General features: G+C 45.3%; 1 protein-coding gene across 1 annotated transcript; it reads right to left on the bottom strand.

Annotated features, from left to right (window-relative positions):
* Window positions 1-1121: 1121 nt before the first annotated feature.
* Window positions 1122-14710, bottom strand: TTC34 (tetratricopeptide repeat domain 34). The gene is made up of 7 exons (XM_033519367.1): window positions 13251-14710; window positions 12994-13219; window positions 11191-11383; window positions 9637-9803; window positions 7900-8164; window positions 7388-7602; window positions 1122-2542 (listed from the first exon to the last, which is right to left on the bottom strand). The coding sequence occupies exons 1-7, from the start codon at window positions 14708-14710 to the stop codon at window positions 2024-2026; spliced, it is 3045 nt and encodes a 1014-aa protein (XP_033375258.1). The 3' UTR covers window positions 1122-2023.
* Window positions 14711-24650: the final 9940 nt, after the last annotated feature.

Here is a 24650-nt window from a genome sequence, read left to right as displayed (position 1 = left end):
ACGGATTTTTTTTTCAGAATAACTCTCTAGCAGTCTTGCAGGGATGCCTGCAGTCCTTATTTTTAAAGAAAAATATTTCTTTGGGAGCAATAAATGCATTCTGTCCAGGAGAATACACTGCTTAACAAAAAGAACAGGCCAAAATACCCCAAACTTCCAGACTAATGGAGGGAATATTACCCTGGGAGCAGGACAACTGGATTGTCTTCCCAGTGCATTCCATGGTCTGAAAAAAGTGAGATATCATGTTTTTACATAATAGAAAGACTCCCAGAAAAAATTCCAAATCCCTAAACATCAACTTCTCAAAAATTTTTCAAGACACAGAGAATTTCCAGTCTGTTGGTTATTACTTGAAGGAAAACATTACCAATTTTTTTTTTTTTCCAGCTTGCAAATGGAGCCAACAATTGTTTAAAAATATAATTTCATTCTTGGAAAGAAGCTCTCCCGCAGCATCTTGATGCCCACTAGGGGGAAAAAATCCTCATCAGTGTCACTAAGATTAAAATCAAATTTGAAGGGCAAGAATCCCAGTCTTACCTGCGCTCTTAGGGCAGAAAAAAGTAGCATGCAGAGAAAAGGAAAAGATGGAAAGTTCCAGGTGGTATCATTGCTATGGGTTGATCCCATGGCTGCTGAATGAAGTTCTACCCTGGAATATTGCCTTTGAGACAACAGCAGCAGAAAAAAAAAAGAAAAGTCTCCCTCTTCCCTTTTATCCTAATCAAAGAAGCAGAGCAGTTCTCAGCTTTGCTTTAATCTTTGTTTTCAGCAGTAGTTTCTGTTTTTCTCCACCATTATATTATCACACTCCAAAAACATTGGGACTACTCTTTTGGAGCAGCCAAAACAAAGAAAGGAGCTGCTGTCCTGGGCCCCATCTAGGGTTCTTTCTGCTTCTGGACTGAGCTGAGGGCTCCCATCACACAGGTGAATCCCTAGGGATGTCCCAGCACTGCCTCTGGGGTGCCCCAAGTCCACCTGAAAGCTGGAAAACAGGCACATGACAGCAGGACAAGCCCTCCTGGGCTGACTTCATGCTGTCCAGCAGGGAGGAGGAGGAAGGAATGCTGCAGCAGTGGGAGAAATCCCATCTTGGATGCTGCCTCTGGCCTCCTGCTTGTACATCACTACTTCTGGACGAGCTACAGGGCTGGCTCTGGGGCTTGAACACCCAGGAGTATGAGGGATGGGAGCCAGCAGCTCTGGCAGACACCCCGATAGAGAGATGATCCCTGATATCTGCCCTGACAAAGGGAGACACTGGATCTGGGAATCCAAGGTGAAGCCTGGAATGAAGCTGCTCATGTGCCCTGGATATCAGGGCAGGAGTCCCTGGAGTGGATGTTTGATCTCTGTTGAGTCTCACCCTTCACCTTATCTGTTTTTTCACTGTTCCCTGGGGCAGTAGAACAGTTTGTTTGGCATTTGTGCTGCCCCATCCCTGATACTGATGCTGATCCTGGCCAAGACACTGCATTCCCACCAGGGCAGATCCTTCATCCAGGAGTGGGGCAGGAGAGGAGTGTAACACAAATGGGCCTTCACAAAAACGTAACAGGAGTTAGTTTTGACTGATACTTTTGACTGGCCCATAAAAACAAGGCAAATTGATTGAACAGTACGTGTTAGAGTTTATCAAATACCAGCTAGGAAATGTGTGATTATTATTCATGAGCTGCAAGTGATTTGACTGTTTTCCTTCAGTAGGACTGGAACCCCTGTGCTAGAATTCATTGTTTAGCCAGAAAAAAAAATACTTTTTTCACAATGGGGAGTTTACATAATCCACAATAATTTTAAGGAATGCTGCAATTTGCTTATTTTCCTCATTGCTTTCTTGGTCAGTTTTGTTTTGCTGCGTTAAACTTTCCACTCCTAATTCTGCTGTCCCATGTTCAGTGTCATGTCTGTTGCATATTTATCATGAGCTTCTCATCATTCTTATCTTTCTCATCTTTTCTTCATTCTTGCAGCTTCCCAGAAAACAATCAGAGTGGAAAATCCCCAAACAGAGAAATCAATGTATGCTACAGCTTGATGCCTCTATTTTAAGTCTTGCTTTCAGCTTCCGGAGCTCAGCACTTTTATCAATTTTAAGCCCATAGTCTGTGATTTTCCAGGCCTCTTCGTAACACTGCTTTTCAAAGTTAAATTGTGCAATTTTGTGAAATGTTTTGGTTAAAGATTCCCTGCCAGGGCAGTCAGTGATGATGTCCAGGGCCAGGGGCTCGTCCAGCTGCAGAGCCTCTATGTAGTGCTGCACTGCTGCCTCCTCCTGAGCCAGGGCCAGCAGCAGGAAGCCCTGGCAGCAGTGGTCCCCAGCCTGTGTTTTTGGGCTGTTACAGCCGTGTCCCTGGGTCACTTTTTCCATGTCTTTCAGAGCTTTTTCATATTTTTTCAGGTGCATGAGGCAGGCAGCTCTGCGCCGCAGGTACCTGGGGCTGTCCTGGCTGGCCAGTACAGCCAGGCTGTGGTAGCCCAGAGCCTGCTCATGGTGATGGCCTTTCATCAGCACCTTCCCTTCCTGGGCTGCTGCCTGTGGGGACAGAGGTAATCCATATTAGTTAATAAAGGGAAAAAAATAGGGGAATATCTAGTCTGGACTGGTCATAGACACAAACACTAAGAAATCTTAGTTATTTTATCAAATGTTGGAATTGCATCTAGCTGGAGAACTAGTAACTGATGTAATTTTACATACAGATAAGATATAAAACTCTTGGCTCACTGGGTACTTGGTGTTATCTCTGAAGTCCTTTGTTTCTGCATGTCTGTCAGAATTTCTTCTGAATTTGTTTACATTCCTTAGGAATGATGAACAAAAAAGATGCCTGGACCAATGTCCCAGGTGCTGGCCCACAAATGCAAGGATCAAAAATGAATTTTTTTGGCTCTACTGGAGCTTACCTAAGCTGTAGGAAAAAAAACCAAAAAGGATCAACTGATGGCTCTGCTAATTGTTAATCCTGAGTGCAATTTGAACTCTCTGCCCTCATCTGAATGGAAAAATCAAGAAGAAAATAGAGAAAGCCAAAAAAGCCACAAAATTTTTAGGTTCATGGAGGTCAATAAAGAAAACTCCATTAGAGCTATTTGCCTTAAATAGATTTCTCATTATTCCCCTTTATTGGTAATAAATAAAGCTTTTAACATGCTGCAGCTGAGTGAATATTCAAGTTATAAACAAGGCTGACATCAGCAGCTGAGGGCTTACAAAAGGCTGGGCCAAACTAGCTGAGGCTTCAAGCAAAGGATAAATGTTTCCACCCTCCTCTTTTCATGGGGAAACTCTTGCTTGTGGATGCAGAAATCTAGTTAGCCCAGCCACTGTCTCAGTAGCCTCACTTGGCAGCCAGTCAGGTCCTCCAGTCTCTTTGTGTGCTCCTTTTATTTTGGCTGACTGAGGTTAGAACTGATTGCTGTCTGCCGGGACTGAGGAAAACAGGTTCTGCAGGAAGAGGATCAATACTGCAGGGCAAGTCCCAGCACCTCATCTGAGAGCAGTGGCATGAAATAATTTACCCTCTCCTCATGGTTTATGAAGAATTCTGCCTCAGTTATTTCATTATCATGCACATAATATACATATATATTTTGCTTGACATAGTCATATTTATTAAGGACTTTCTCAGCTTCCACACAGAGAAATAGCAGTAGGACCTCTCCCCAAATTGTGTCAACCCCTCACTTTAACAATTCTGGCCATAGATTTTCAGGCAACCTGGCCAAACCCATCTCAGATGTCTTGTGTGTATTTAAAGAGCAGCACATTTACTTTGTCCTTTGAAATGTTTTTAAGACAACTCCTCAGTGCAAGTGTCCCCTCAGTGGCAGGAATGTAACAAGGGATCCAGGTGGAATTGCAGCTGTGTGAGGAGCATCCTGGGAAAAGAAGTTTTTTTTTCCCCCCTAGAAATTCCAGAGTTCTGGATCACATTGTTCCAAGGAACACAGTGCAGTTCCTCAAGATAGCTTGTGTTTGTGTAGTTAAATTGTCATTTTTACCCTCTAAGGTGCATTTGTTGTCTCAGAGGCAGAAGAAAACACAATTGTTGTTGTGGTGCTGAATGCTGAATCTGATGCTGGAGGTTTCAGTGCTCTAATCTGGGGCATTTGGGGTTATTGCACCACAGGCAATATTGCATTTATTCACTGAGCCACTGCTTTGACTCCTTCACATTTCCCTGAGAGTCCCCTAAATCAAGCCATGCGATTCTGCCTTTCCTGCCCCACTCGGAGGAAAAAATCCCATCTGAAAGTAAAGGATTCCCTTTTATTCTTGCTGGTGGAGCAAGGCTGGGTAGATGGATTCTGGATTCTCTTTCAGCTCTGACTTAAGGGACCTGAGCTGGGACATTTTTGGTGTATAACAGAACAGGATTAATCAGCAACTTTAACATTATCTCCTAACAGAGATAAAGGTGAAAACCAGGTTCAGGGAAAGAAGGCAAAGAAAGCTAGAAGGACATGATGCAGCTGAGTTCAGCTGCTCCCTGCATGTGGCCTTGGAGGAGCATTTTTGTCATCAGCTTCATTGCAGGTGACCTGGAAGAGCAGGAAAATCTGTGGAGTGCATTCCAGGGGAACTTGAGTCCAAATTGTCACTAAAAGTTTGATTTTGGCTTCCAGATTGAAATCATGTGCCACCTGGAAGGGCCATAAGTGGATTCCTGGATTAGGTCTCTGTAACCCTTTTTTCCATCTATTCACCTCACTGAGTGTAAAGGACTGAATATACACGTATTTTTGTGGCATTTTTGGTTCCAGTCCCTAGGGACCAATCTTATGGTATGTCTACGACTTAATTCCTTAGAAAGAAGGAGTGAGGAGTTTGCTGGACATGGAATTATGGCCAAGGGCTACTCCCTGAGCAGTAAACCCCAGCAGATGCAAATATAAACTCTGAGCTTTGGGAGAGGGTTGGGTGTTCCCAGAAGAGTTTGGAGCAAGTGTTTCCTTCTCCACCTGCATGTGCCATGAAAGGCATATGGAATGGCAATTTCACCTAATTCTGGCACAGACCATGTAGTTTTGGAGACCCTTTTTGTAGGACTCTGGATATCCACAGAAGCTGCAGTCCTGAGGATCTGTGCAAGGGGTTGGGAATCAGTCATGCATTTACCCCTGACTTAGGAAAGCCAAGGGTTGAAGCTGCATGAGCAGCAAGCAAACTCCCTTCCTCTGACCTTTTGGAGCTTAATAAATCTTTCAGATTCCTATTCCCATGGGGCTCTCCCAGTTGTTTACAAATTTCTCAGCATGGGACCCCTTCAACTATAAATAATGGGAGAATTTTATTGCTTTGTTTTCCATGAAAATAAAAGAGTACATCAAGGAGCTCTCTCCTTCCTCCACCCTTTCCTATTCAGCTTATGGAGGGCTATTTTTACCTCTTCAGACCTGGCTCCAGGATAATGATGACACATTTTTAAGATGCCTTTAATTCTAAATACTCAAAAAAATGTGGCAGAAATGCTTTTGTGCTGAAGTGCTGAGACTGGGTGTGAACTCTGAACTCTCCTTTTTCTACCTGGGAAATTCAGGAACAAAGCAAACTCCTCCCAGGGTAGGAACCCTGGAAAAGCCAGGCCATCTTTGGGAATTTCAGCACTAATTCTGTCTGTAAGCTTTTTAAACTTTGCTTTTACTGAGATCTTCCTTTCACAAACCAGAATAACCTTGCAGACAAAAGGAAGTACTGTTGGGAAATCCTTTGAGACGCTGGGCAGGTGGATGAAACAATTCCTCCCCACCCAAGAGAGCACACACTCTTCCCCTGGTCACAAAATACATCCAAAACCCCCCAGGTGCTTGAGTTTGAACATTTACTAGTTGAACAAAAGCACAAGATGAAAGAGAGCAATGTTTTCTTTTTAAACTTCCAACACTGGTATTGGGTTCAGTTTTGAAATCAGCCCGGTCACACCTCTTGTTGCAACCAGAGGAATCTCTCATGATAAATAAGCCACAGTAAGGGGTTTTATTTCAGACACAGCTGCCAAAGAGAGACAAAAATAAGTTTCTCTCCCATCTTAAAGGCTTCACTCACCTGTGGCACCAGTGGGTTCTCACACATCAGTGCAGTGTAAGTGATACAAATGTTAGTTTGTTTTTTTCTTCTCATTTTTCTTATTGACAGCAAAGAAAATCCCTCCAGTGTTGACTTGGGAAGCAGCATGGATGGACTGGGCTGTGAGACCCCCACAGAATGAGTGATGAGGCAGCAGGAGAAATTCAGCTGTAAAATGTGTCTTCATTTACAGACACCTCCTTAGGGCCCCCCTAGGCACAGTCTCAATTGTTCCTTTATCAGCTTCCTAAAGTGGAAGATTGCAAATTGCTTCTGAAATCTTCCAACTCTTCCCCCTAAGACTGAACTTTTAACATTTAGAAGAGAGGGGCTCTTTTCTCTGTAATGGGACATATCGGGGGACTGGTAAATTAATACTTGTTTACTTATATCCTCCTGCTGTTCTGTTCAAATACATTCCAAGGGCTCCTCTTTCTGCATTAAGGATATCAGCATGTTGTTTGTTCTATAACCTGGGAGAGAGCATAACAATATAGCTTCTCACCAGGGTGCACACCAGCAACAAATTGAATAAAAGGAAGCAAACTGATTCTCAGAACACAAAGCTTCTGGGTGATCAGAATTGCAGATGCTTGGCTGAGTGTTAAAATCAAGTCTTTGCCATCAATCTGACCTGCTCCTGTCTTATTACTGAAGATACTTTCTGGGTGTACTTTGGGGGAGAAACTTGAAAAAATGCTGAATAATAAATACTTGTGGGGAGACCAGAGCTATGTGACACTATTGTGCCAGTTTTAGCTAAGAAAATGAGCCTCAAAGCCTTTCATTTTATAAGAATATGAACATATAAAAATCCTAAATGTTGCACAAAGGAACAAGAAGGATGGAAGCATTTAATGTCACTGAATCGAAATATTCAGTATAATTTTACCAAGAAAATGAACAAAACATGAATCCTCTTTTGCCAGGAGCAATCCATGAGCCCCATGTATCTCCCCAGGCTACAACAATTAGAAATGATCTGTTAAATTCCTACCTGCTGCCGCTCACACTCCCTGAATTTCAGTGTGGGCATCACCAGGTCTTGTACCAGGGAAACCAAAAAGGAATCCCAAGTGCTCAGATGTGACAATGATGGATTATTAGAGACAGATCAAAGTCACTGCAGTGGAAGAAGTTTGGTTCCAACTCCCTGACCTGGCTGGAGGAAAAGCCAATTTGTGCCCTGTCCATCTGATAAAACTCTTCCTGCACACTTCTCAAGGCAGGGAAAAATCCCAGTCCCAGTTTTGCTTCCCAATTCTTTCCCCACTGAATCCACGGATGTGGGATCAAAAAAAGGGGTGGTACCTGAGCGAGATGCTGCTGTTGCTTGGTGTCTACAAAGTTCAGGAGAAAGGCCAAGTCCTTTTCATCTCTCCTTGCCAGGACACTGAGTGGGGCAGCTGCCCCTGCCACATTCCTGTTCTGCAGCTGCAGCACAGCCAAGCGAGCCCTGGCAAAGTCCTCAGCAGGACAGTGACCAAAGGCTTCCTGCAGATGCTTGAGGGCCTCTTGGTGCTTTCCTGTTGGGGAACACCAGCACAAACTCCATTACGGATCCCATGGGGAGAAAGACACCGGGAAGCCTCAGCAACGCAGGGTTCAAGGCAGCCAGTCCACATCTAAAGGTGTTAATTATGTCATACCCTGAACCAAAATGTTTTCAAACTTCTCTTGAGAAACACCATCCAGCACTGTCCAGCATTATTCAGCACCACCCAGCACCATCCAGCAACACTCCTGACATTTAATATTTACCTCTACTCATTTTCTGCTTGTTCACCAGGCCTGAGCAGCTGTGTTGAAGGACTGGAACTCACCATTTGCCATCAAAACATCAGTGTAGAAGATGTGATGTGCAGTCCTGCAGATTTTGGTCAGTGCTTTTGCCATCATGAGAAGGTCCCTGAGAGTTTCTTCTCTTGAAAGGTCTTTGGTGGCCACAAGCTTGGTGAGAGTAGCCCTGCCGTGCTGGAGGAGCCACTCAGTGACCAACACTTGGTCTTCAGGCTTCAAGGATAGTATTGCTGGGATCACTGCTCCTGCCTCCACCTTCAGTGCTGAGATCAGATCTTGCACTGCCTCCTGTAGAAAAAAAACACAATGGAAAGAAATGGAAGCAATAATTAAGTATTGGTCATTTGTTCTTTCAGCTGCTTTCTGGTCTCTGCTGAACCATGGAAAAACTTTGCTATTCTCTGTCCTTATGCTGCAGTTTTTCCATTTTCAAAGCTGATAGGAGATAATAAAGGCAGGTTTGAACAAGTGTTTGCTAAGTGTTTTAAATCCCTTGGGTTATCACAGAAAATAATGGCCAAGGTTTAGTCTTCCTGTCTCTAGGCTTGTCTCGTGGGTTTAAACTAGTAACTAAAAAATTACTTATTTCTTGCTGTGAGATATGGATTAGAACAAAACAGGCTTAAAACTTAAAAGGAATAGAGACAGTTTATTAATAAACTACAAGAATAAGAACACTAGAATAAACTTCCAGAAAACCCCTTTATCTCCCACCACTTGACCATTTCTTTGTACACATGACAACATAGAGACAAAAACCTTTAGAACTTTGGTGGTTAAAAACAGTCCCAATTCTTGTTAGAGTCTTTTCATCAGTCTTTGTAGAGAAACAGAAGTCTCGTTCTGCTAACTTATGGAGTTTCTCACAAGAAAACTATTTCTGTTATAGTTTCCTATTGCTCTGATGTCATCAGTTCTTCTCCTCCCATTTCACATCACTCTGAGGTGTGTATGGGCCATGAGTTTAGGATGTTATTTTAAGGATGAATTATTCAAAGGCAAAAGTCTTCTTCATCTTTCTCTGTGAGCTTTCCTGGAAAAACAGTTTTCTTTTTGCCCCCCAAGGCTTCAAAATCTTCACTCTTCCCAGTTCCAGCAACTCACAGTATCACAAGTACTCTCTCTCTTGCTCAAAATCCACACTTTGAATACTTTTTTCCTCCCAATACTCTATTATGAATTAAAGGAGTCTTTTTAAACTACTATTGTCCATCTCCATAGTCTTAACAGAAAGATATTTCAGCTGTAAAGCATCTCCTTATTCCCTCTTTCTTATTTAAACTTAACTCTTTTCTTCACTGTTTTTGGTGGTTCTATGATGTCTTCTTCATGTTGATTGTCTCTCTTTCTCCGTCTTCTCAAAAGCCGGAAACAAAAGAGGACAAGAGAGCTCTGACTGTACTTCTTAAGGGGGTGTTCACAAGTTGAATTCACTTTTTAATGGTCAGAACTGCTGTCAATTCTTAGAAATGCTTGATAATTGGTCAGGAGAAAGGACTCCCATCAGCCACCAGCAGCCTCAACTTCCTTAGCTCTCAAAACTACCTTAAACGTAAAGCCGCCCCATGACAGCTTGGAAAAGAAAATCAGTAACCTCAGGTGGGCTGCTTATACACTCTGGGCAAACCCAGAGCCTTTCACTGCCTAAATTCTGTGAGAAACTCCTGATTCCACTGATTCCATAACAAATTCTGTGATACTTTACACTCATATTTTTCAATACCCTCAGGAAAATCAGCAAAGCCCCACATGGACAGTACCTTCTGCTGCCTCAGAGCAAGGTGAATGAACCCTCGGCCACACAGAGCTTGCACATTCCTGGGCTCCTTCTTCAGGACTGCATTAAAATCAAAAATTGCAGTTTTCATCTGCCCCAGGCACTCATAGCATCGGGCCCTGGTAAGGAGGCAATCCTCAGCATAACCACCTGGAAGACAGGGATGCAGCCATGGTTACTGCAAGGATACCTACAGGAAGCTACAAAAAAGCTCCACTTGGCCTGAGGATACCTCAGGATGAAGTACAATGAGAGTTTGCTCAAGTGGAAGTTTCCATTATTTTTGTTGCAAGTGGAATTCCTACTATGTGTGATCAGCCATGAGTTGAAAAGAAAAAAGAATCTGTGTCAGGTTGGAGTAGGAGCAGCACGAATGAGAGGAGAAAGCACTAAGAGGGAGATTTGTGACTATGTGTGAGTGGAGGCATGAAGCCATTTGGCTGTTTTTATAAAGTAGGGTCAGAATCACAGAATAGTTTGGGTTGGAAGGGACCTTAAAGAGTTCCCAACCCCCTGCCACAGGCAGGGAAGGTACACATTGTTTTGGATAAATGAGTTATCCAGATGGAACTGACCAATTCCCTGCCAGAATTAATATGCACTGGGATCTGTGATACTGAGCTGCTTTTTTTTTCCCTCTGCTTTCACACAAGTGCTGCCCAAATAAACACATAGAGTTGTCAGTGAAAATCCTGGTCCCTCCACTCCCTGCCTACAGAACATTTCTCTCCCTGCCATTCACGTATCACTTCCTTCCAAGGCAATTTCGATAAGGATCTTAACATGCCATGGGTTGAAATCAATAAGTGTGGCATCCAATATTGGATGATAAATCATCAGTGCCACTGGAAATATGTTTTCATAGGGAGGTCAGCAAAGCAGCTTCCTGCAGACAGACTCCAAGCAATTCCTCTGCAGTAATGAGGCTTTTTCTCCCTCCTGATTTCCTCCAAAACTTCTGTACCAAAGGTTATTATCACTCTGGAGCTCTACCAGTTGGCTCCTCTAAAGACAATATCTATTTCTTAACAAGCATCTGTTTTAGCAGGTGGGGAGCTGATAAGCTGGAATGCATGGGCTGTGAAATAGAACCATCTCCAAGCAATTAACAGGATTTTTATTCCATTTCCACGAGCCAATCTCTCTTCTTCTCAGTGCTGCTGTCATAACATTTGCTCAGAGTGAAAGGCAGATTTCCATACAAACATGGTTTTACTTGGAACACACCAAAAGCATTTCAATGTCAGCCTGGTCCCTCTCCTGAGGGAAAGCTGGGATAATGAAATGTGTGAGGGGCTGCATTTGTTTCTTTGCACTGGGTGAGGAAAAGGGGCTGATGTCCCTGTAGAACTGAGCTGAATGCATTTCAAGAAATTGAAATTTTATTTCCTTATTGTTTAACTACACCACTTCACGGCCCAGGTGAACCTGCTGTGTCAGCTCTAACCAGGGAGGTGACAGAAGAGATCTGGACATCCCGTCCCACCCATGGGATTTCCCTTAGGAGCAAATCCCCAAGGGCATCCTGGTGTCCTACCTGCAGCAAGGATGGCAAAGGACAGGTGGGCAATGGCCTCTTTGATGGCAGCACCCCCCTGTTTGCCCTTCAGGATGGCCTGGGCTCGCCAGTGGCAGTGGCTCTGCAGCAGCTTTTTGTCCTCATCCTGGAAAATGTCCAGGATTGGCAGGAGGCAGGAGGAGTCTCCAATTCTGATCAGTCTCTTCAGCAGCTTAAGGATGGGAGAGGAAAAGATAGTGGAGAAAACTGAATGAGATGTGAGGTTGTGTGTGAGACCATTGTACTTCCCCAGCTTCCCCATCTCTCCCTGGGGCTTCAGCAAGCCCAGGACCACAAATCTCCTTGATTTATCTCTTCAGCTGGCCCTGGTGTGAATGCAGGTTGGAGTAAACAGGAATTCTTATCTTTCCTCACCACCACTGCAGCGGTGGAAATAATTCTGGGCAAATACCTGGTGCTGCCTGCTTTGTTTTGGGCAGCGTCTCCACATTGGCAGTGGAGTGTTTTTACAAATACAGGATGATTGCCCAAAAAAGAGAATGTTCCTGTGGAACACAAGGGTTCCAGTGACCCTTTTGACTGCAAAATCAAAACCAGTGAATTAATGGAAAATTAAGTAAGTGCTATAACTTATTTTTAGTACTGTTATTGGGAATCTGGGAAAAGCATGGATTTGAACCCACAAACTACTGTCCCCCTGGAAAAGAACCCTGTCTGGTATCTTTGCCTCAACAAGCACTTTTTTTATGGCATTTCCAATGAAAATTAATCAAGAAATGCTTTTTACAGTGCTTAGCAGGGGCTGGATATTCAAATCTGTGCCAGAGAAGCCTGGACAAGAACAAAGTTATCCTGATGTACCAGACAGATCCCCTGGACTCATAAATTTCTCTGTTTTATTAATAGATAAAAGCGATTGGCATCTGACAGGCAGGTGGGATAAAACATTTTGAAGAGAAATTTTCAGCTGTTCCTTGTAGAACTTACAGCAGAAGTTGCAGATGGCAATCCAACTTCCAAGGGCAGCACTCTAATGAAGCCATACCCTTCAATAATAGCCTTCCCAAAGGCAGCAAATTATAGTAAACTTATTTTTGAAGGGAGTAGTAATGTGATGACAATAAAACCTTTCTTCTTATCAGTCAGCAGAATTTATATGGCATTTAAAAAAAAAATACAACAGTTCCCTCTGATGGCAGAGCCTGGGAATTCAGTTTTTAAATCCTGGCTAGGAGAACCAACTTGCTGGAATGGCTTTCAGGGTTTCAAGCACAATTTATCAGCATTGACGAAAGAAAACTGCAGACTGATATTGGAGTTTCTGTGTTTGTGTCTTTCTTCTCCAATGCTTCATTAGGATAACTGGGGGAGTGACATCTGTGCCTTCTTTTCTCTAAGGGAACATTCCCAATCCCATAATGTTGTCCCCAGAGATAGGATGCTCTGCCTGGTTAAAATGCTGAGAAATGCCACAAAAAAGCATGTGAGGAATGAGCTGGATTTAGCTGAATTTTTGTGTGGCCTTTTTGGACACAAATTCCTGTGAATCTATGATTTTATGGCAATACCAGCCCTGTATTTACACCCCAAAGTTCTGCTAGAGGTTCTGCATGTGGGCTCCAAGTTTCACTGTCATAGCTCTCTCCCTGTTGCTATTCAGGGAGCTCCTAATAGCAAAGCTTAGTTCTAAAGGGGAAATGCACCAAAACCACTGAACACAGGGATTAATCTGTAATTTCACTGCGGTCTTGGGCAAACCTGGCAAATCAGCTGTTGAGGAGGGAATGATCCCGAGGATGAGGCTTTCCAGGTGCTCCTTACCTGATTGCCATTGTACACAAAGCCCCTCTTCAGCTGCAGCAGGGCCAGCCTGGCCAGCACAGGAGCTCTCTGGGGGTTCCTGGAGAGGGACAGTGAGAGCATCTTGTGGGCTTCTTCCCCATGGCCCATCTGGTACAAGGCATCAGCACACAGGATCCGAGATGCCTCATCAGAGCTGTCCAGCTCCACCAAGAGAGAAGCCAGCTGGAAAACCCCAGGGGCATCTCTGGAGGGGAAAAAAACCAGCAAAACAAAACACCTTCATGGTTAGGAATGTGCACAGCCCTGTTTTTTTTTTCTGAAGGGAAATTGAGCCGCCTCCTGGGTACCTCTTCTTCTGGAGCATCATCTGTCCTTCCTCCTGGAGGACCTTCAGCAGTAATCCCCTCTGGTTCCATGGCACATAGGACTTGATGGTGAAGATGGTTTCTTCCAGCTTTAACTGGCAAGCTGTGATATAATCCAGGGCTGTCAAGTAATTACTGCCACCAGAGATGCGGATCACCCCACGCCCACACAGGGCTTTGATGCAGCTGTTGGGATGTGGGGAATCGTGCTCAATGACCCTCTGGAAGTCCTGCAGGGCTCTGTGGTGGTCCTGGGCATGGAGGGAGCAGAAGCCTCGCAGTGCCAGCAGGGTGTTGTGGTAAGTGTTCTGTTCTGCTGCCAGCAGCTGCTCACACATGTCCAGGGCAGCTCTGGGATATCCCTGCAGGAGGTGACAGTCTGCTAGCCGGACACTGAGCTCCCGACTGGACCCTGGGCAGATGTGCAGGAGCAGTTGGATTGTCTGGATGACAGGAGGGAGCAGCTCAGTGCCATGACTGCCCCTGAGCTCAGCCCGAGCACGCACAGCCTTCCTGTATGCTGCAAACTTCCCCTCCAGGGCAGCTCTGGCCTGCTTCTCGATCTTCTCAACCTCACAGGGTGAGAAAAGCTCTTCAAAGCATTTCATTGCCCGGGCAGGGTCTGCTGCAAAGGCTGCTGCTAAATCCTGCATCATTTCCTGCATCCATCCACCCAGGAAGAAATACCCGGCAGCCCGTTCCAGGCGCAGAACCAGAACATCCTCACCTCTGAGATTCTCAGCTGAGAAGCCCTCAAGGGCCTTGGTGCAAACAGCCACACACTCTTGAAATTCACCTGTTTTTAGGAGGTGAGCTGCTTGTGCCCTGCACACCCAGGTGTGCCCTGGTGCTACTGCAGCCAGGAAGCTGTAGCAGTCACACAGCCACTGCTCTGAGGACCTGCAGCCTGGGCTTTCCTCCTGGCATGTGGAGAGGTGATCAGAGAAAGCCTGGATGACCTGGGGCAGGTGCTCCCTTTGCCTGTCATACACGTAGGCCACTGCCTCAGTTTGATGCAGCACAAAGGCTTGGACATAATCCACGATTCCCTTCCCAACCTGTGTCCCTGAAAGCACCCGTGCCAGCCCCCTCAGCAGCAGCAGCTCCATGGAATCCCTTGGATTAGCTTCCAGCAGGAGATTGCATTTGCTCACCACCTCCTCTGAGCACCCTCGCTGGAGCAGGGCCTCCAGCTTGTACACCAAGGCCACCACATTGTTTGGGATCAGGGTGGAGAGGAAAATTGCAGCTATTCCCACACTGAGGGACACCACAGCCAGGTTCCTGCTCTGGATCTTGGGGATCTGACGCTTGCCTTTGCACCAGGCCTCCAGGGTGGCCACCACTTGCTCCCACAGCCCACGGGCCATGGAACTCACTCTCTGCACTGCTGTGGGGCCACAGCAGCTGAAGGCAGCCAGGTAAAAAGCGGTGGCTGCTGGAAATTCCTGCTGGGAGAGGTGCTCATCCCCTTCTCCACAGAGCAGGGTGGCAAGGTCCTCGGGTAACATTTCCTGTGCTTGGGCCTTCACCAAGCGGCATCAGGGACAGAATGCGGATGGGGCCTGTGAAACAAAAATGAGGGGCTGTGGAGCACAGGTTTGACAGAAAATCAACAATGAGGGGGTGTGGAGGTGAGATTTAGTAGAAAATCAGCAAGGAGGAGCTGTGGAAAAGAGTTTCAGCAGAAAAACAGCAATGAGGTGCTGTGGAGCTGAGTTTTGACAGAAAATAAGCAGTGAGGGCTGTGGAAAAGAGCTTTCACAGAAAATCAGCCATGAGGGGCTGCGGAGAACAGGCTTGAGAGGAAATCAGCAATGGGGGACCATGGAGCAGAGTTTTAGCAGAAAATCAGCCACAAGGAGCTCTGGAACACAAGTTTTTCTGCTTGGAGGGAGCAGCTTTTAAAACACCAGATGTCATCAAGCCCACTTGCTGTGAAAAGCCAGGGTTTGGTCATGCCAGGTTTCTGGGAGAGTAAAGCCATGAGGAGAAACATCACAGAGGTTCACAGTGCCCAGGCATGTTGTAAAGCATCTACACCCCCAGTCAGCGTTCCCTGGCCATGGAATGAGGGACACCCATCTGATGAATCTTTAATCATCAGCGTCGCTGCTGGTGGGGGACATGGAGGAGTCAGAGCCACACTTTGATGCCTCACCCACCCCTTACCTTTTCCCTGGAGAAAGGAGAAAATCCATTTTTCCACCCAGCGGAAAGGACGAGGCTGCTGCCCTTCATCCCGCACACCTGGACCCGGCCCTGCAGGTGCGGGCGGAGCGCGGATACCTGAGAGGACACGAGCCCGGGGCTGGGGTGGATGGGACGGGAGGGATGGAGGAAAGGCAGGAGAAAAGGAGGGAGGGAGAACAGGGCAGGAGCGGGCGCTGTGTTGCCTGGAGACCGCAAACACAGCACGGTCCGGCTGTCCTGCGGGGCGGGCACTGGGACCGTGCCTGTGCTTCTCCCTCCTTATCCTGTGGGACCGGGCGGGACGCTCGGGGTATGACCACGGCAAGAATCCTCCTCATCTGACAGAAATGATCCCTCACATTGGGGAAAGGATCCCACTCACTCTGGGGAAAGAATCCTCCTCATCTTGGGGAAAGGATCCCCCTCACTTCTGGGATAGGTTTCCCCTCACTTTGGAGAAGGGATCCCCATCACCTTCAGGAAACTAACCCAGGTCATGACCCTCAGCAGGACAAGATACAGGGAATTACTTATACAAATCAGCAAACTCTGTGATGCAGCCTAAACTTTTAACCTTATTTTTTTTATTAATAAGCCTTATTTTTTAATTATAAACATTATTTTTAATAGTAATCCTCAGTTTTGAAAATCCACTCTTACTTTTTAAATAGTAACCCTTATCTTTTAAATGATAACCTTTATTTTTAAATCATAACCTTTATTTTATAACAAGTAGAGTGTTTTTAGCAGTAGATCAACTCTGTTTTTAGGAGTGTTTAGCACAATGATGTCCCTTTAAGCCAGGGCCACTCTGAGGTCCAACTCTTTCTTTCTCCACATTTTTGACATTCAAAAGAGTAAAAAATCCCTCTATGATGGATAGAGATTTTTTGACATTTTATTAAGAGCTCACCCATTAAGTTGATTTGATTACTTTCACTTTAATTACCCTAATTAGCCATCAAGATATAATTTAGCATTGCTGTCACATTGGGCTGCAGGTGATATTGCCAGAAAAAGACTCAAGGGCACAACAGAAGCAGCTCTGAAATAGAAATCACATTAAGGGGAGCTGAGTTGATCAAATGCCTCTGTCCCTCCTTGAAGGCTCAGGCAGAGCTTGTGGGAATAAAATTGGGACTGGTGCCTCTGACGGAGCCTGGTCCAAGCTGCAAAAAATCATTACCCATCATCTGACTTTGCTGCATGACTGAGTGGGCTGGAAGTTTCTTCCAGCCACATTTTGCCCCGTAGATACAGAGAACATGAGGATGGCATTGTCCTTCATCCATCATTTCCAGCTGAAAAAGACTGGTTTGATAAGGATCCCCTGTGCTCCCTGCTGTACACAGATGGTTTAGGGGATGCTGTGCTTGGCCAAAAAGCCAGTAGCCTTATCAAATGTTATTTTGTTGACTTAAGGTGAGAAAAACACAACCAATTTTATGTTGTGTATCAAACTTTAATCAGTTAAGTTTCCTAACTTTGGATCTTGAAGGAGTAAGAAGAGCAACATCTAAGGAGCTCAGTGGGAAAAGAGAATATTTCTCTGTGCTCTGGTGATCTCTGAGAGTGTGAGTGTTTAAAACTGTTGTAAGATGTGGAACCAGCAATGTCTCTTAAAGGTTCTTGTCAAGCCCCCAGATGATTTGCTGTGTCCTGTGGGGTAGATAAGATCAGCTCCTTTCCTAAAAGGATAATAAAAATTCAGGGGAGGAGGTGAAAATTGTGGAAATGTCTATCTAAACATTAAATATTAAATCTGTTACACACTCATTAAATAGTAACTCTACTACAACAGCTCATCAGGATGTCTCTGATTACTGATGAATTTTTAAAGGGAGGTGGGTGTGGAGGGAGTATGTACAGAACAAGTTTGCAAACTTCATTTTTCCTGCTTTACAGAGCACAAACACATCAGCAACAGCCCTTCCCAGAGACAGGGCTGAGAAATCTTGCACTTCTTTCTTTTAAAGGCTCTCAGTTCTTGCAATGTAACACGTCCCTTCTCTTGTGGCTGTTAAATGCCACATGTAGCTAGGGCTGAGGCTGAGGAATCATCATTTTGGGCTTGAAAATTTGGCTTAAAAGGAGCATGACCATTCTTTGACAGAAAGGAGCATAATGGGGTGGGGTATTAATGTAAAAAAGCTTTGATTTATTTGATGACTGTTTTTCACTCTGAGCTGTACCTGGGCTGGAGAGCAGACCCCAAATTCTGCTCTCTTTAGGCTGGTGTAAACATTCAAGCTGGAGAATGAAGATGTTTGTCCTAAATGATTCAGGATGGGTGACCGGGTGCCCTCCCCACTGAAGCCAAGGAGTTCTGCTGGTGTGTGAAGCCACACGATGAAATTTCATCCTGAGGCATCTTTAATTCCTCGCCCTCAGTCTGTTGGGAGAGCTGGGCTGCTGGGAGCTCTGTTGTCAGCCTGAGGCAGGATCTCCTTCTCCTGTGGAGGGAATTTGCAGCGCTGGCACCATATCCCCATGTTCCCAGAACTACTGCTGTTCCTTTGGGTCCCAGCAGAGTTCAAATACAGACCTCTAAGCACTGTTGGTGACAGTTCTGCTTCCTAATGCAGTCTGGTACTCATTTTCAGGATGTTTTCAGTCTTTTAAGTGCTGTTATTATCACAGCATCATTGAGGTTGGAAAAAATCTCCAGGATCAGAGTACAAGCTGTGCCCAATCCTGACCCTGTCATGAGACCAGGGCACTGAGTGCCACGTCCAGGCCTTCCTCAGACACCTCCAGGGATGAGGACTCCAAACGTCCCCAGGGAGCCTCTTCCAAGGCCTGACCACCCTTTCCATGGAGAAATTCCTGCTGATGTCCAGCCTGACCCTCCCCTGGCACAGTTTGGGGTTTGTTGCTGTTGCGATGTGCCTCGGGGGAGACAAAGAGTTATACTGTCCCACCCCAAACCCCTTGTGAAGGGCGGCCCAGGGGTTCTGATTGGATTTGAGTCCCTGGGGGGTTCTCCTTGCTGTGTTTCTAGTGCTCCCTGACCCTGAACTCCACCCTCAAGGGTGGAGACCCTCGGGAGTTCTGTCCCTCAAAAACCCCGGCTCTGCCCTTGTTCGGGGCTTTCTGTTCTGCATCTGAGCTTGTTCTCATGCTGAATAAATGGTTTCATGAACCAGGAGCCCATCTCGTTGGTGTTCCATGCTGGTCCCCAGAACCCTGCAGCTTCCCTGGATGATATCCTGAGGTTGCTGACTGCAACAGTTGCTGTTGTTCCCTGGGAGCAGAGCCTGACACCCCTCGGCTTCACCCTCCCGTCAGGGAATTGTGTAGGGTCAGAAGATCGCCCCTGGGCCTTCTTTTCCCCAAGACTTAAAATCTGATTATATCATATGTCAGACAGCTCTTTGATCAAACTTTTGTTCTCACCAGATAATCACAAGCTCCTGGAGCTCCCTGGGTTATGAAGGTATGTGGGCACAGAAAGCCAAAATGGTCTGTCCATGCACTGCACTCTTTTCATCTCTGCTCACCCAATAAGAATGGCAATGCAAAGGATTGCAGGGATCTTCGATAAGGAGCAGGATTAAGATGCACTTGAGTGAGATTACAAGAAAAGCATGGTTGTTCCATTAGAAAAAGGAATAATCCCTTTGTTTATGTTCTGGAGATTAAAGCAGTGGCAGCAGAAAGCACCCGGAGGTCACCACACACAGATTTGCTGTCTCAGTGGCTGTCTGAACTGTGATTCTGGGATTCAGCTGTGCAATTACAGAATTTAATCATTCTTCTTGTGCTGGGAGTTCTGCAGTGGCTCCATGTGAGGCAGGGAAGTGGCTCTGCCTATTCCACAGGCAAAAAGATATGCTTGACTTGGAGTAAACATCTGTAGGGTGAATGAAGAAGGTTCCCTTATGATGTTCATGCTGTTCTCTTAGGATGTTCATGCACCTGTCTTCCCCTCTGATGCTGCATCCTCTGATACAAAGGCTCAAGGGTAGAAATTTCCAGCTGAAATCACATAATTATGAGGTTGGAAGAGGCTTCCAAGATCATCAAATCAAACCTTTGACCAGTCACCGCCTTGGCACCCAGACCAGAGCCCTGAGTGCCACATCCAATCATTAAATTGGTGTTTAAGAGATCTCTCAATTGTGTGGGTGGAAGGTGGCCCAGGCCGGAGAAGTTTTAGCCTGGTCATTTTATAATCTGACCCAGTCAGTCAGGATCTGGCTGAGTATTATAAAGGTCACCCCCTGTAATCTTGTCCTTTCCTGCTCTGAGTTATTCCACTGGCATTTCCCATCCTGTATTTGCAAGTATAAGATTTTCTAGATGGAAAGTGCTGAAATCAGGAGCAGTTGGGCCATGTGTGACTGGGGACCAAGACCAACCTCTGGATAGCCAAACATTCCAACATCCCAGTCTTCCCACCCTCATAATTAAGCTCAGCACCTCTGTGTCCAGTGAGGGACATTGGAACAGGTCTGTTTGAACAAATTCCTCAATATGCCAAATGAGGGGCATTAAAAAAAATAGGTGTGCCCTCTGCTTCTGTTCTTCCCAGTGCAAAGTGGCAAAGCCATTACGTTTCTGTGGTGTGTTGTGTTATTTTCTGTGTTTATTTAGGATAGAAGCATTTGAGGCTGAGGACAGTGATGAGTTCGATAGGCTGAGCCTCAGAAGGGACTCCCAGCACTGCTGGAACTGGGAATAACAGACCATGTGGCATAAAAAAGGGAAGCTGTTAATGTTGCCAGCTGAAATTAAACACTGTTAACCAGTCCACTTTATTCCTCCTTTGTTAATATTGAAGTTCTCTGCTCTTATTTCCCCTCATTCCTTCCCTGCTTTCCAAACAAACAGGGATAAGGGGATGTTGTTAAGGGATAACGTGTTTGGTTCTGCTGTTTCCAAGTCATCTGGGCCTGCAGTAAGTTTATCAACCAGCCATGGCAACATCAATCACCCAGAAAAATAGCACAGAGTGAAATGACTTTTCAAAATGTCGTTGGTATAATTATCGTCTTGGCCATTACATTAAATGCCACCATTTATAACTGTTATGTTTAAGTATGCAAACAGTAATTAACTTGGTAATGAACTGAGGTCCCCTGTGCCTTTCTTCCCTCAGCTAATTTGCATGTTAATTATCATTAGCAACCAGGGAAACAAGTTATAAACAGCTTAATTAGCAGCTTAATCATTTTTACAAGAAAACGTGCTGCACTTTGATACACGAGCAAGAGTTGGATAAATGAAGTCAGACGCAGGAGTTCTCCCTGTGCTGGTCCTGCTGCAGTTCTGGGCTTATTTTGGGCTTGTTTTGGGCAATTTGGGGCTCCCAGATGTGCCCTTGCACACCATTGTGCACACTCAGGCTCTGGGCACCCTTGCACAAGGCTCTCTCAGCCTTCCTGATTGGTATCTACTTAGAAAATTCTGAATTTCCTAATACAAACTAATTTACTTTAGTTTTACCCCCATTTTACTTCCTTTTTTGGCAGAAATTTTCTGTTGATTTAATGGAAAATTTAGAGATAGTTTATTTAGATATAATTTGATTACTTGGTTGTATTTTGTTGTTTTTTGGGGTTTTTTTTCTCATTTGGATTTCTTTTTGCAGGTGGTTATACTTCCTTCCCCCAGCTACATTGTAAATACTAATTTTATTATCTATATTCTAATATAAATAACAGCCAGCTCACATGCATTTAGAAGAATTTTTTTTCTTCTTTTTAAGTTTTTATAAATTACACACAGTAGATAAACAGAGAGCTGGAATTAGATCTTAAGGAGAAAACAATTAAAGGAAGACAAATCCAAATAAGTAGGAGAAACACAAGCTGTAGTTTGCAGCTTTTGCTGCCCACTCTGTCTGATGGTGGGTGCAGTGAGTGACCTGTGTCGATTTGCGTTTTTGGAGATTTTTCCAAGATCCTGGATGGATAAAATCTCCAGATGAGGCTCACCCTGTTCTTATCCCTTGGATAAAATGTCATTCTGGGAATTATACTGCATTACCCTGCCAAGAGTGCTTCTTGCTGAATCAGAAGTCAATCATTTGATGGAAAGCAGCAGGAATTTTGTCCTAAGATGGGAACACATTGGGAACAACCTCCGAGGAGGTTGTGGGATCAATCACAAGGGATTTTCTTACATCTGTAAGAGAGGGTTTGGGCATTCTTGATGCTGATTCAGGACAGCAGGGCAGACCTGAGCCTGGCACCAGACAGCTCCTAGGATGTGGCTGCAGAGCTCCCCTGGTATTCCTTTGGGACATTTGGGATCCAACAAAACCCCTTTCACCGCAGCTTTGACCCAAAATCAGGGCTGAATTCCCCATTCCACTGGAATCCAGGGATTCTCTTCAGCAAGATGAAGATTCTCGTGGTTTTGATGCGTAAAGAAATTTGGGTTTGTCCCCAAATTCGGCTGAAGGGTTGGGTGGCACAGCCTCGATTGTCGCCCTGGTCCCGCAGTGCCACCCCTGCCGTGCCGGGTCCTCGCCAGCAGGGGGGGGCAGTGCACCGCCGGAAAGGGCAGGAAAGGGCCCGTTTGGGAATATTCCCTTAAATTATTATTTATGTTTATTTTTTATTAGCACAGAAGCAGGAAACTGCCTCTACCATGTGGGTTCAGCGCACGAAACTCGCCCCAAAAGGCTGCTTGCAAAATCCTGACTTTTCAATCCAGAATGAAGGAGTTAATTTTGGGGGCTCAAATGACTTCAAGTGTCTTTGCTTCTTCCCTTTATTTTATTTATTTATTTTTTCCACAGACAGAAATATTTTGATTTTTGACATTTGAATTTACCTGCTGGCACATCACTGACCATTATTAATTCAAGGGAGTGTGTAAGGATGGGTGAAAATCTGAAAGATCCCAGCTCAGGTAGGCAGAGAGTAGCTATGAAGGGCTCAGTAAAAAAATGAAGTCCTTGGAGGTTTATGTGTAATTTTAGCAAAGAAAAGACAGTGAATGCTGAAAGGGGAAGAATTTTTTCATGAGACAAAGGTGGAGTGCTGCAAACAGCTCCAGAGCCCTGCATGGCTCAGGAATAGGGCAAAGGGGGTGATTAACAGCAGCTGAGGGGCAGCCACATGTGTTTGTCTACTCTGCCACTGCCCCCATCATTTCCTAGTGAGGGGCAGTGCTCCTGGAATGGCAGCTAGCAAAGCAGCTAGCAGCTAGCTTCCTGTGCTATGTTCCATAAATTCTTTATCAGCTCTGTAATCAGAGAGCGTGGCTGGATGTTGATTTTGTTACGGTACCTGGAGCGAATCTCTATATGTTAATTTAAAGCCATAAAACTACAGCTTAGGGTTTCGGCATCCTAATTGAAACTTCCTCTTCTTGGAGGCATTCATTCCCCTGCAGAGGAATAATAATCACTTGGAAAGAAAGGGAGAAGCAGATAAAATGGGAGGACATTGTTCCCAGGAACCCATAAATGCCAGGGAAACTCCGGCAGCCGGTGCCCAGCACACGGTGCCCAGCAAATGGCCATACTCAAGGATCCCCACTGGACTTTCTGTTGGATTTTACCAGCAATGCAGTAGAAGCTCCATGAGATTTGTCATCAGAAATGTGGGGTTTGGTGTTTTTCTCCTGGAGAATGCCCTCGTTTGCACTGTCACTGCCTGGGGAGCACTAGAGCTGCGTACAGCCAGCCTCAAGTCGTGGTTGTGTCATTTCATTGTCCTGTTGATATTTGGCTCTTCTGCTGTCAAAACGCTCACCAAAGGCATAATATTTGTTCTCAAAGTGTTGAAATCAATCCAGGCAGTCACTGAACAGCTGCAGATCATGTCCTGAAAGTCTTCCACCCCTCAGCCAAGAATAGGATGGGAGCATCACCCCAGGGGAAGGGCACAGAGAGTGGGTGGTTGGTCCAGGGTGGGCACTGGCCTCCCTCCTGTTGTTCTGTTATTTCCTCAAGCTCAAGGTGTAAGTTCTGCTCTTCCAACCTCAGGGTTCTGTGTCCAAAAATCCCATTAAAGCCCAGGCAGGGTGTGAGACCTTGTGCTTGGAAGCAAAGCAGGAAGGATAAGACAGCAGCAGCTGCCAGACTGGGAGCCAAGGGCTGGAGCAGATCAAAGGTAAAACTAAATTATAGATTGATAGATGCCTTTACTTTGTAAGTTATTAAGCACCAGGTAACAGGTTAGATTAATATTGTGCCTGGAGGTTTCTTTTTTGTGTCTTTTTTTTCCCCCCCGTCTCTTTCTCCTTTTTTAAGAATTGGAGAAAACAAAATATTTTTCTAATTAAGTAAATCTACAGTGCTTGCTAATGGGGCCCGTCTGTGTGCTTGTCAGGGCACAGAGAGAGCTGGAATAATGATTTTATTTTTTCATTAAATAGAATTATAGGCAGTTACTCAAAGCAACTGTGAGTCTAATTGAAAGAAAACCATTTCTTCTTAATTTACTTTCATGGTTCTGGATGATAAAAGAGTGCGTTCGCTGGAAAATTAAATAAAAAACACAACATAAGGAAGCTTGAATTAATGCTGCTCAGGCACAGGTGGGAAGAGGGAGCACAGCAGTTTTCCTGCTTGTTATTAGTGCAGATACCAGAGTTTCCTCTTACACCCAAAAAGTGCATTTTTGCTCCCTAAGCTTTCCTTGTATCTTCCCATTTCCAGGACATCCCATTGTTTTCCAGTTCTCAATCCACCACGTCGACTGTGGAAGCTCAGCCCTTTTGCAGGGTTAGATTTCTCCTCTCCCCCCATGGATGGCAGCAGTTTTTGCCTGTATCCCAGAGATTCCTGGCTAGTTCAGGCACTGGGATCACTGGGATCAGCAGGCACGGGTGGGATGTGAGGAGGGGATGTGGGGAGCAGCCCAGGAAAGGGCAGGGCTGTGCTGCCCAAGCCCTGAGATCATGGTGTGTGAGTCTGGGAGAAGCCACGTAAGGAATTCAGCTTGGAGAGGAAATTAGAGCCACTCCAGGAGTTATTCCTGGGGCAGAGCAGGGGGTGGATCTGTGTAAGGATGAGTTCCAGGGTCTGAAGCCACATCTAGGAGGGGTCCTGGGGCTGGGAACTGCAACAGGGCTCTGCAAACACTGCCCAGGTGAAGGCACAGCCCAGGATTTCCTTCTTCTCCTTCTTCTCCTTCTTCTCCTTCTTCTCCTTCTTCT

Source organism: Parus major, chromosome 21, assembly GCF_001522545.3.
Source record: "Parus major isolate Abel chromosome 21, Parus_major1.1, whole genome shotgun sequence".
Classification (NCBI taxonomy): domain Eukaryota; kingdom Metazoa; phylum Chordata; class Aves; order Passeriformes; family Paridae; genus Parus; species Parus major.
Note: the sequence above shows the minus strand (reverse complement) of the source record. Positions and strands in the feature narration are given on the sequence as shown.